This window comes from Hippocampus comes, unplaced genomic scaffold, assembly GCF_001891065.2.
Source record: "Hippocampus comes isolate QL1 unplaced genomic scaffold, H_comes_QL1_v1.1 scaffold155, whole genome shotgun sequence".
Lineage (NCBI taxonomy): Eukaryota > Metazoa > Chordata > Actinopteri > Syngnathiformes > Syngnathidae > Hippocampus > Hippocampus comes.
In genome coordinates, this window is record NW_017804967.1 from 1,491,942 (window position 1) to 1,504,592 (window position 12,651).

At 42.1% G+C, this 12,651-nt stretch overlaps 2 protein-coding genes and 1 non-coding gene across 6 annotated transcripts in view; 2 read left to right on the forward strand and 1 right to left on the reverse strand.

Moving 5' to 3' along the window:
* Positions 1–9,934, forward strand: part of septin5a (septin 5a) — a 27,792-nt gene extending 17,858 nt beyond the window's left edge. For 2 of the 4 annotated variants that reach the window (XM_019887255.1, XM_019887246.1), the window contains 10 exons: positions 4,671–4,761; positions 5,538–5,624; positions 6,736–6,859; positions 6,936–7,070; positions 7,337–7,454; positions 7,537–7,638; positions 8,074–8,170; positions 8,252–8,387; positions 8,683–8,785; positions 9,025–9,934. In XM_019887255.1, coding sequence (XP_019742814.1) covers positions 4,671–4,761; positions 5,538–5,624; positions 6,736–6,859; positions 6,936–7,070; positions 7,337–7,454; positions 7,537–7,638; positions 8,074–8,170; positions 8,252–8,387; positions 8,683–8,785; positions 9,025–9,084 — 1,053 coding nt within the window. In that variant the 3' untranslated portion in view covers positions 9,085–9,934. Of the gene's footprint in view, positions 1–1,768; positions 1,840–4,670; positions 4,762–5,189; positions 5,310–5,537; positions 5,625–6,735; positions 6,860–6,935; positions 7,071–7,336; positions 7,455–7,536; positions 7,639–8,073; positions 8,171–8,251; positions 8,388–8,682; positions 8,786–9,024 lie in introns of those variants that run through there. The other 2 variants (XM_019887269.1, XM_019887263.1) reach the window with 2 other exon arrangements.
* trnag-ucc (transfer RNA glycine (anticodon UCC)) lies at positions 3,015–3,086 on the reverse strand. The gene has a single exon. It is a non-coding gene; the product is annotated as a tRNA-Gly (tRNA).
* Positions 9,935–10,570: 636 nt separating the features above from the next.
* Positions 10,571–12,644, forward strand: gp1bb (glycoprotein Ib platelet subunit beta). The gene is made up of 2 exons (XM_019887282.1): positions 10,571–11,308; positions 11,465–12,644. The coding sequence occupies exons 1-2, from the start codon at positions 11,306–11,308 to the stop codon at positions 12,092–12,094; spliced, it is 633 nt and encodes a 210-aa protein (XP_019742841.1). The 5' UTR covers positions 10,571–11,305; the 3' UTR covers positions 12,095–12,644.
* Positions 12,645–12,651: the final 7 nt, after the last annotated feature.

The following is a 12,651-nucleotide window of genomic DNA, read 5'->3' on the forward strand; positions in this document are numbered from 1 at the left end:
TTGTGAACATAATTTGATATCTTCCCTTGATATTAAGGAAAAAATACCATGCGGGCGGCATGGTGGTCGACTACTTTGTACGTCCACCTTACACCGCAGAAGTCATTGGCTCGATTCCAGGCCCGGCCTTCCTGTGTCGAGTTTCACATTCTCCCCGTGCCTGTGTCGGTTTTCTCCGGTTTACCGCCACATCCCCCCAAAATGTATCCCTCGGTGTGATTGTGAGCGCGAATGGTTGGTTGTCTATATCTGGCCTGTGATTAGCTGGCATCCAGTTCAGGGTGTTCCGCGCCTACTGCTTAAGGACAGCCGGGATAGGCTGCAGCACGCTAGCGAACGTAAATTGGCTGTAACCTTTGTTGCCGCACATTCCACCTAAATCCATAGGCTGAAAAGAGTTTCTGTTGTAGTAAAGCAACTTATAAAAATGCACAGTGGTTGTCTACAGTCAGTGGTGGGAAATAACAAATTACAAATAATTTGTTACTGTATTTATGTAAGTACAAATACCTGAAAAATCGACACCTCCCCAGCTCGGGTTTTTGATGAAAACCCACACTAATGTGTAAGATCGTGTGCTAGCAATACTAAGCTAGCATGAGAATTGGAAACAAGCCGACGTAAGCTACACTGTTAGCGTGACTTATTTGTAATAATAAAGTGTTACGATAACATTAAATGTTATCGGTTTGAAATCATATTTTGGGGGGGAAATGTACAATCAATTAAATATCAAGAAGAGTTGATAAGGCTACCTGACAAGCAGGAAGAAAATTTGTTTCTGAATCCGCTCAGCTGGCTTAGGTTCTCTGCTTCTGTTTGTGAGTCTTATGACCAGCTTTTGGCAAACCAGGGATGACGTTTTGTTTTATTTTCTAGAGGTCAATTTTCTGCCATAGTTTCAGCAAAGCTCAAGAAGTCCAAAGTCTCTGTATATACTTCTACTTACCGTAACTACAGAGACTGAGTACTTTTGGCACTTCAGACATGCATTTTTATTCTTTGTTTAAAATTTGTGTATCAAATTGAATGTGTTTCGTTAGGATGATAATGTCGCTGTTGCTCAATGGGGACCGGCTTGATTAGGTGCTATTACAGTTCAACAAGGTTCTCTCTATGAAATGAAATTGTGACATCGCTGAGCATGTTGACGAACAGGTTGACTTTCCGCACAGGTTGATCATTGTTATGACAGCGGGTCCATACTTGCAGCCTAAGGAGATGGTAGTGGATTTCACGTGTTGTTTCTTCAAGTGCCTCTTCCTGATCAGACAGGTTTTCTCTCTCTCTCTCTCTCTCTCTCTCTCTCTCTCTCTCTCTCTCTCTCTCTCTCTCTCTCTCTTTCGGGCTAAGCTCAGCAAAGTTGAGACTCTTTCTGAAGGGGAGGGAGCGCACGACAAATGAATGAACTTCTTTGAGGCCTTTTCTCGGTTTCCTCCCACAAATTGGCACCTCTGACTGCGCTTCGCCTAGCTTTCTGTTTTTCCTCCGCGCAGTGTGAATTCCTGTGTACCTGTCTGAACAGGGGCAGACGGAGAAATGGGGTGTTAAAAAAAATCTGGCGGACATTAGCTAACTAGGGCTCAGAAGATTATCTCATTAGTCGTAAAGAGCGGTTTTGCTACCAGGAAGATGACTTGGTATACTGGACTGTCAGTCCACATGCTCAACAATCTGTAATTGGTCTTACCATATTCCTGCAATCCTGGTTGTCATTCTTTTGCTGGAGGTAAAAAAAATACCTGTCCTTCCCCATACCAAGTGAAACATGCCATCATGCTGCAGGAGAAACTAGTGGAAAGACTCCTGTGCCCACGTGTGAGAACGGCCAAACAGAAGGTATAAAGTTGGGATTCGGAAGCGTCTCTGGTGTTTTATGTGGAAAGAAAATGGTGGGGCAGCATCTGCTTAGGTTACATTTAGGAATAGTACAGTATTAATTCTGAGGGGCACTCCCGTTATCTCGATCATATACAGGCACCATTTTCTTTGTTATTAATATTACTTAATTTTATTTATTTTGTTAGGACCTTTTTTATTTTGGTTACTATACAATGTTGTATGTTTTTATTTTGCAGCGTTAGCAATCTGAACTGGTGGTGGTGGGGAGGGGCGCTCCAATTACATGACTTGAACTCAAGCCAACTCAAGTGGCTGATTTTATGATTCGTGAACTGCTTGGCAATAACTTGAAAGACTCGACTTGAACTCAATGACTTGACAAGTCATTCTGGGTACATCCAAAAATCTTCATTTGTTAATATGGAGTACTTTTTGTTTTTGAAGGAAAATGTAATTTTTTTTTTTAAATGTCGTGTTTGCCGTTAATCTGGCAACATCACAGACACGGACGGGCTAAGGTTGCCTCGTTGAGCAAGTGTCGTACATTTGGATTCAAGGATTATCTTTTTGACAAGATGGAAAAAAGATAATAGCAACATGCAACCTTTGTGACTTGAAGATAAGAGAGAGACAAAACATTAGTTCCCGACCATCAAAGTTTACATAGGCGCGATATATATATTTTTTTTGTCAACTCAGCTCTGTAGTCATCATGAAACTAACTGAAATGTGAAATGTCACTCAGCAGAGTGCAGACCTCCACATAGTCTGAGCACTGCACTGTAAAAAAAACAACCTGTAGAATCTATCCAATAAATGGAGGGTAACCAGTTTGCAGCCACTTTAATTGGGAAAAAAAAGCTGCATTTATTTATTTATTTATTTATTTATTTATTTATTTGTTTGTTTGTGCCACATTTCCATCTATTGCATCTGCGGGGTTACTGCCTGCCACTCAAGTGTGACGCAAGCAGATTGTTAGCAGGCAAAATGTCAAAATAAATTCTTATATTTCTGCAATTTTTCAGAACGGCACCAGCAAGTCGCCACTCCTTCATTTGGCCAATATGTTTGGGCATAACACAGCTCACTAGGGGCAAAACATTGCACAAATCATACATGATAGAAGCAGTCAGGTATGATAGATGGGGGGGGGGGGGCAAGGCAGAGCTTGCATTGGCTGGGAGTCGAACCCAGATCAACTGCTTGGAAGGCAGCTATGTAAACCATTATACCACCAATGCTTTGTGGGTGAATCAATCGAGGTTTTTCCCAAGATGAGTCTGAGCTTTAGGCCTGTCAGGCTGTGATGTGTGTGTGTTTTTTTCACCACATCACCCCCTGCTGCGAATTTCCCCACTCGCCCCTAAATGTAAATTCCAAACAGGAAACTGCCCACAAGAGGATTTAATTGGCTTTCAAAATCTCATACGATTCATGCTGTGTTCGTTTATTCATCGACTTTTTTGACCAACTTGTGTCCTCCATGCAACGTCCGGCCCCTCACCGGTGGTCTTTATGCGTTGACATGTTGACATTGTATATAAAAAGACCAGCTGTGTGTTTGCACGGTTGCTTGTTTTTTTTTTTTTTTAGTTCTGGTCAATGTGGCGTCTGTGTGCATGTGAATGTCCTCAACTGTCATGCAGCCAACGTCCGTCTGAGTGTGTATTTATGTCGACACACAAAAACTGATGTGGCGATGTTCTACCACGGACAGCAGGAGTGAAAACCCAAATACCTCTTTACTTCGGTCTTGCTTCTGTGCAGGGTTTCTTCCTTTTTTCCCTCATGAGAACCAGCGCCACAGAAAATGGATGGTTGGGGGGAAAAAGTGCTGACCGTTGTGATGTTCGTCTAAGTTTCTCCACTTGCCACCACATTTGATGTACAGTATTTTCTCACAGAGCAGTGCCAATTTGTGTTCTCAGAGAACCACATATAGTGATAATGTCAGCTTTCTATTTTAGAGCATATGGGCCATTGCTGAGGTTGAACTGTTAAATACAGTGCAAAAAAAAAGCTAGTGCAGTGTCGTGGGCAGTTTTTTTTTTCGTCTGTTTGTGAGTGAGCAGGCTCCTTCGTTGGAGAACAATGTCAGAGAACTGTATTGTGCGCATCTTTGATTCTTGGCAGAGACAGGAAGAAAAAAATTAATGAATCCAACAAAGTGACAAAATCAGGGAGACGAATTGGGTTTGTTCCTGGTTCAAGGAAGATGATGTAAGACAGTCATGACCAAATGGGCGGACTGCGTCATTTTTCCTTCTTCACACCATGGGTGATTGTGGGACTACAAGTATCAACCCCTTTCTAGAGAGGTTGTCGTGGGACTACAACTATCCATCCCATTCTAGAGAGCTTGCCGTCATCACAGGTAAGCTGGAGCCTATCCCAACTGATTTGGGGCGAGAGGTTGCCTTCACCCTGGACCGATCGGCAGCCAATGTCCGAAATGTGGATAACCCATTCACTTTTTTTTTTTTTTTTTTTTAATGACAAAAATGGACATCCGTGTTTTTCACAGGACAGTGATGATATGCAAACTCCCCAGAGCAAAGCCCTAAGCTAAGAACCAAGTTCCTGTCGACTTTCTGGCGGACATTAGCTAACTAGGGCTCAGAAGATTATCTCATTAGTCGTAAAGAGCGGTTTTGCTACCAGGAAGATGACTTGGTATACTGGACTGTCAGTCCACATGCTCAACAATCTGTAATTGGTCTTACCATATTCCTGCAATCCTGGTTGTCATTCTTTTGCTGGAGGTAAAAAAAATACCTGTCCTTCCCCATACCAAGTGAAACATGCATATGTTTTGTGTTTCGTAGGAGAAGCAGTATGTGGGCTTCGCCACTCTGCCCAACCAAGTCCACAGGAAGTCGGTGAAGAAAGGCTTCGATTTCACTCTTATGGTGGCAGGTCTGTTGTGGCTTTCCTACCGGTCCTCAACAATCAGGACAGTATTCTGACAATGAGAGCGCCACTGCCACCTACTGGAGTGGATATGTAATTCCACTTTATTCTTGTATTTTTTTTTTTTTTTTAATGACAAAAATGGACATCCGTGTTTTTCACAGGACAGTGATGATATGCAAACTCCCCAGAGCAAAGCCCTAAGCTAAGAACCAAGTTCCTGTCGACTTTATGGCAGACATTAGCTAACTAGCGCTCAGAAGATGATCTCATTAGTCGTAAAGAGCGGTTTTGCTACCAGGAAGATGACTTGGTATACTGGACTGTCAGTCCACATGCTCAACAATCTGTAATTGGTTTTACAATATTCCGGCAATCCTGGTTTTCTTTCTTTTGCTGGAGGTAAAAAATACCTGTGCTTCCCCATACCAAGTGAAACATGCATATGTTTTGTGTTTCGTAGGAGAAGCAGTATGTGGGCTTCGCCACTCTGCCCAACCAAGTCCACAGGAAGTCGGTGAAGAAAGGCTTCGATTTCACTCTTATGGTGGCAGGTCTGTTGTGGCTTTCCTACCGGTCCTCAACAATCAGGACAGTATTCTGACAATGAGAGCGCCACTGCCACCTACTGGAGTGGATATGTAATTCCACTTTATTCTTGTATGGCAAGCAAAAAGCATGTTCCCTTGGGTCACAGCCCTGGAACTGCAAAGTGGCCCCCCTAGGGTGGCCCACCCCACTTACTTAAAATGGGCTTTTTTAAAAATCTTTTTCCTGATTAGGTGAATCTGGAATGGGCAAGTCCACTCTGGTCAACAGCTTGTTCCTCACCGACCTCTACAAGGACAGGAAGCTGCTGAATGCTGAAGGTGAGTCTCATCATGATTAGCTACGTTTTCATTGCTGGCTGGCTGCTTGATGGATGTGCTCCAAGGTCTGCTATTTATATAACACACTTTCTCTTGTATTTTTAACATGTCACACGGCTAAAGGCTTCCTCTTATCTGCTTTCTTGACTTGGAGCTCAAATAATGACTTTTGTAGTGGCACACAGACGTTCAGTAATCTTGTATCTTAAGCCATTCATAATGCAAACAACAGTTTGATTGATCACTATTTCCTTAAAACACCACTCACTGAAGAGACTCTCATTTAAATTTTAGGCCATTAGAGTACAGTGGTGCCTTGAGAGTTTCATTCGTCTTGTGACCACACTTGTAACTCAAGCACCAATATCTTAAATCATTGTTCGCAATTGAAATGAATGGAAGTGCCATTAATCAGTTCCAGCCCCCCCCTAAAATGGTAATGGTTAATTTAATCCAGCCATCCGTTTCCTGGACCACTTATCCCACTAAAGAAAATAACGCTTTCATATTTTACTTGATAAAAATACACATTCATGACATTGTTAAATAGAATGGAAAGAATTAAACCGTTTGTGAATCATAACGAATTCATTGTGGCCCCTTTTGGTGTGCGGGATTTGGCCACCGGGGGGCAGTATAACGTCATTCCGACACAAATGAGGAATTGTTTCACAATGGCTGTAGTCGTTTTTTTCACAAGGCTTAAAAAATATTTGCCCGTGAGAGACAATTGTTGTATTGTCGAAATGTGTTGATTCCCTATTTGAGCCCGTTGCGTAAAGAGTTAGAACGCCGCCACATTATGTGATAGCATTAAGCTAGTGGATGTACTTCTCTTTTTTGTTTAGTTTGACAATAACCTTTAATCGGGAATAATTTTTCTGCCAAATGGTAGCCTGAGTGGAATTGAGTTAACTGCCGATGAGGTTAGAATGATAAAATAATCTCCAATATCAGGATCAAAACAGAGTACTTTTATCTTTATGAAGGCAGGAGTTTAGATACAGCTCTTGTTTTACAGTATGCAAGTGTACCTATTGTTGTGTCCATTTACACCCTCCCTGCCTCATGAGATCACTCACTTTTATCTTCATGTCATCATGGTGGCCAGAGCGCATCAACCAGACGGTGGAGATCATCAAACACACGGTGGACATCGAGGAGAAAGGAGTCAAGCTCAAGCTCACCATCGTTGACACGCCTGGCTTCGGAGATGCCGTTAACAACAATGAATGGTGGACTGGGATTGCCTCACTTTGTGGCTCAAGAAACTGCAAATGTGTGTGTGCTGAATCGTGTGTGCGTGTGTAGCTGGAAGCCCATCACAGACTACATCGACCAGCAGTTCGAGCAGTACTTCCGAGACGAGAGCGGCCTCAATAGGAAGAACATCCAGGACAACAGGGTCCACTGCTGCATTTACTTCATTCCTCCATTTGGTCACGGGTAATGATCTACACACGCGCACACACACATTTCCATTAAATTTTATTCAGTTATTCCCAACAGTCTATCCTGTACATTCCATCGTTTCTCTTGGCTGTGTTGCTTTCTGTTTATTAGATTATTTCGATTTTATAGATTTCAGCCGCTCTGCCCCTACTATGTGAATAATCCGCCCAATGCTTCCAGAATCTGTAGTGTTGGCCAATGTCATTTCAACTAAAACTCGCATACAGAACCCTACGCTAACTCTGCATCTCTTGGCTCAGGTTGCGACCAGTGGATGTGGAATTTATGAAAGCTCTCCACGAAAAGGTGAACATCATCCCGCTCATCGCCAAAGCTGACTGCCTCACTCCCACCGAGATCAAGAAGCTGAAGGATCGAGTGAGTCCAACCGCTTACATGTTCACACTGTGGTTGACACTCGTTCTGATTGCAGTGTGTGCGTGTATATGTGTGTGTGCAGATACGAGAAGAAATCGACAAGTTTGGCATCAAAGTCTATCAGTTCCCTGAGTGCGATTCAGATGAGGATGAGGAGTTCAAGCAACTGGATAAAGAGTTGAAGGTGGGCATCGATGGCTTTAGTTATGATGCAGTTAATATTTGTAACCCTTTACATTTCAGTTTGTCTGCGCAATATACAGGTTTTATAACATTGGTTGTGGCTGAATATTCTCAATACAAGATATTTCTACAGTTAACACATGCAGGGCGCTTCCACCTCTTAAAATAAAATGTAATTATTTTCCCTGATCGTCAGGATATCTGTACTTCTCAAAATGAAAATTGTGTCAATCATGTGTGCCATTGAGAGCAGCAAGACGCCCCTTTCAGAAAGTAAGACTAATTCATGAAATTGCAAAAATATGTAAATGATTAAAACTGGTACCCAAAAAAGGCAAAGATGAACCACTAAAATGGTTCGACAGATAGAAAGCAAAGGATTTGACTTTCCATTATTTCCATTCAAATCCATAATTGTATATGTATGTGTATGCAGGAGTGCACCCCATTCGCGGTGATTGGCAGTAACACGGTGGTGGAAGCTCGAGGACAGCGAGTGCGAGGGCGACTCTACCCCTGGGGAATAGTTGAAGGTGATGTCATCATTGATTTCCTTTTCGCCGCTTCCGAAAAAGCAAAACGACTCACGTGGAAATTGCATTTACGCTCTGCAGTGGAAAACCAATCCCACTGCGACTTTGTGAAGCTGAGGAACATGCTGATCCGCTCGCACATGCACGACCTCAAAGACGTCACCTGCGACGTCCACTATGAGAACTACAGAGCGCAGTGCATACAGGAGATGACGAGGTGCGCTGTGTTTGATGACACCGAGGGACAGAATTCACGCTTTCAAATTCATGAGTGTGTATTAGAGCAGGGGTCCCCAACCTTTTTTGCCCCACACAAATTCATGAGTGTGTATTAGAGCGCGTCTCGTTCGTGTTTGCGACGTAATCCTGTATTTTGTTCCCGTTGACCCCCTTATACGGGTACGTGTGTTTTGTACACAAACCTCGCAATCACCTAACTGCTGATGCTTGGGGATTTCGACTCTGATCCCCCTTTGTTCTTTTTTTTTTTTTTTTTTTCCGCCCCCCCCCAGTAAACTGGCACAGGACAACCGTATGGAGAGTCCCATCCCCATCCTGCCGCTGTCCACTCCCGATGTGGACACAGAAAAGCTGATTAAAATGAAAGATGAGGAGGTAAGACGACAAGATAAAAATGCCATTCGAATAATGACAAGCTTTATTGTTTTCTGCTTGCCTTTTATTGCGCCGATGATGATCCGAATCACCTTTATTGTCAAAAATGCGGGCGGCACAAATGAGATGAATTTGCCTCGCTCTGCCGTTGCATAAATACCAAACCAGAATTCAAGAGAACAAATTGCACATTTATGGCCTTCAATGTACCGAAACGTTCTTCTTCTGTGTGCGATCAGCTGAAGAGGATGCAGGAGATGCTGACCAAAATGCAGCAGCAGATGCACGACAAAGACTAGCAACGCGACGCAACATGGATTTTTATTTTGTTGTTCATTGGCTGTACATTTAGGTTCAGTTATGGTGCTTTTGTATGACTCGTCTGCCTGGATGCTTGTTTTATCCAAGGCCTCTCCCCCACCCCCCACCTTAAACTATGACCCCCACCCCTCAGGCTTCCCCCAACTGCGGTTGAACAATAGAAAAGCCTCATTTTAATCACTAATCACCTAATTTATAAATACAGCGCTAAACATACGGGGATACTTTTTATGGGTGTGACTGTGCAGCAATCCAGATTTTAATGGTATTTTTTTTTTTTTTTTTAATTCCGTGCGTGACGGAGTGTGTTTGTGTTATTGATCCTCTTCTGGTGGTCCAAATCTCCCTATTCGTCTTTTTGCACAATTGCTTTCTATTGATTTAAATTGATCTGATAAACATAAGGAATGCATTATTTATTGCAATGCAGGATGTGGAAGCAGCTTTTTTTGTTGTTGTCGTTTGGCTGGTTTCAAACCGCACTTATTGCCCGGGATCAAATGTTAACTGTGAACACCAATAATAATAGTAATTATTATTATGCTGACAGGGTTGTTGCGTAAGCATGCTGCCGCTACTTGCCTGCTTGACATTCTCCGCTGCTTCACAGCTGACATTTTGCGCTCGCCTCAAAATCTTCTGACTTTTTGTTTTTTGTTTTTTGCTTATGTTGAGGAGCAAATACTGGAGAGTTGATATTTTTGTTTTGGAAAGTGTGAATTGTGAAAGTGAAGAAGAACAATGTGTGAACGTGCGCCAACAGAGGAAACGTGCATCTTCCTTCTGTCCAACTTGACGAATAATAAACGTCGTCATTCTGTAAATGTTTGCCGTGAAGAAGTTGTCCATCTTTTCCAGCTGTCACAGAGCTTGTGGGGTTATTCCTTTTGTCACCATTTATCTCCAGCAGCCAGTCTTCCTTCATCCTGACATCATGACGTAGGCATACATAATAAGGTCTGTAAGTCTTGAGAAATGTGAGCGTTTCATTTTTTTGGGGGGGGTTAGAGTTGACTTTTTAGTTGTTCAAAAGACATACACGACATTGAATTTTTGTTCTTTTTTTCAGTTTTTATCTTTTTAATTGAAGGAATAAAAGATGATGATGTGGGAAGAAAGAGAGACGGGTTTAAAAATATTATTACTTCGAAAGACATACACGACATTGAATTTTTGTTCTTGTTTTTTCAGTTTTAATTTTTTTAATTGAAGGAATAAAAGATGATGACGTGAGAAGAAAGAGAGACGGGTTTAAAAATATTATTACTTTAATTATATGCAATGGTAATATAATTTACTCTGAAAACTATGATTTGTTTTCTTTTATTTTTACTTGACACACATCACTCTATTGTCAATTTGACAGTTTTTGTTCCAGTCGTACAAGTTTTAAAACATTAGTTACGTACTACTAGAATTATATGCAATGGTAATATCATTTACTCTGATTTGTTTTCCTTTATTTTTACTTGACACACATCACTCTGTTGTCAATTCGACAGTTTTTGTTCCAATCGTACAAGTTTTAAAACATTAGTTACGTACTACTAAAACACAGACCGGTCACAATACTTGCACAATCTAATGCTATCGAATGAAAGAGACGTATCAGACATTACGCCTTTACAAAGATATCGATGTCCGGTTTCCATTAACACGATTAGAACACTACTCATTCAACAAGATTTATTTTTGTGGGGGTACTTTGCAGTTGGTGTACAACTACTACTAAACTGTGCTGAGAGCTAATATGGCAATTCCCTCATTTGGCAAAAATATTTTGATACAGCTCATGTATTGAGTGTCATTACTTTGTTCTGTTACCAAATTTGAATTGAATAAAATATGACTTAAAATGTGACTTTTTGAAAATAGGCATTTTTGTTTGCATCTCCTCACTTGGGGGCAGATTTGCCCCCATTAATCCTCGATGTTTTCATTTTCAAGCTTGAGAAAGGAATGTAACATTTCGCAAAAATGGAGCATGTCAAAATATGTTCGATTCAATATTTTTTTTCGACTCATAAAAATAATGACTAGCGGCCTATTAGGAGATAAACTAGCGTGAAAATAAAGCGAGATAGTGCACAGCACACATCCTGTTAGAAATGCTTATCAGTGAGGGCCAGCCGGCGGCATCACACTCACAGTGAAGCTGGCGAGAGCAACACGCCTCGACAGGGACAACATACAACACTCATGGTAAGTACAAAATAATATTGTCATGTCATATTTGTCATAAATTTAGTTAGGCCTTTGGCACCTGCATCATATCAGGCCAAAGGCTCACCTCTGATTTTGAGAGTCATGACCTGGATGACTGAGAATCATCACCATTAAGCTCGTTTCTCTCTTCAGTCATTCCCGAGGATGAAGGAACTCCAACTTCTGTGTCTTCTCATCTTTGGAGGTCAAAGTTCTTTGGCATGCCCGCATCCCTGCACCTGTCATGGGAGCCAGGTGGACTGCAGCAGCAGGTTTCTCAACTCCTCCAACCTGCCCAGCATCTTCCCCGAGGGCACCACCGAGCTACGCCTTCACAACAACCGGCTGACCACTCTCCCGAACGGGCTTCTGGACAATCTCTCATCCCTTCGCCAGGTATCCCTGTACAGAAACCCGTGGGCGTGTGACTGCGGCGTCCTATACCTGCGAGCCTGGCTGAGACGTCGTCCCGGCGGAAGTTTCTCTTCTCAACTGCACGTTAATTGTAGCTCCCCTGCCCACCTCAGAGGGAGATTGGTGGAGTATCTGACTGAGGAGGAGGTGCTGGACTCCTGCCATTACTGGTACTGTAACCTGGCCTTGACTTCGCAGGCGCTCCTGTTTGTGTTTGTGCTGGTGCAGGCTGCACTGCTGGTCGCCGTCATCGTCTTCCTGAGGAGGTTTGAGAAGCTCTCCAGGGAGGCCAGGAGAACCAAGGAGGAAAGCCTCACAGCAGGAGAGAGGGAAACTGTGTATTTGCCTCTAACTGACAGGAGCAGTTGAAACTGCTCTATGTTCCACACAAAAATGGTAAAGAAGAATACAAAAATAAAGTCTTGAAGATGCAGAAGGAGTTTTAAAAATGTCTGTAAAAGCATAATAGATTTTGTTGATTGTAGACCCTATTATGGTCTTGAGTAACCTGGAAAACTTCGCAAGCTCACATTCATACTTGTGGCCATTTTAAAGTCTTCATTGGACTGAACATGCATGGTCTGGGAATGTAGATTATACGAAAACTATTGTGAGTCTTTTATTACATTTGGATAAAATTGACCAATACTAAAGTACTTATGTAGAACACATTGTCCTGTATTGTATTTTAATGTGTTTTAAGTGGGTCACTAAATGTGTCCAATATGGGAATTGTGACACATTTCGTTGCACTGGTAATAAAGATATATTAACGGAACCTCATATTTTCCTCAACTGTTTTGTGGTTGGGAACAGTTGGATTTCCCCAAGCGTCTTATATAAGGTAAAAATTACAGTCACTGTAACATGCAAATGAAGCGATTAAAATTACGCGTCCTCCAAATGTCCTTACGTTTTATTTTTTT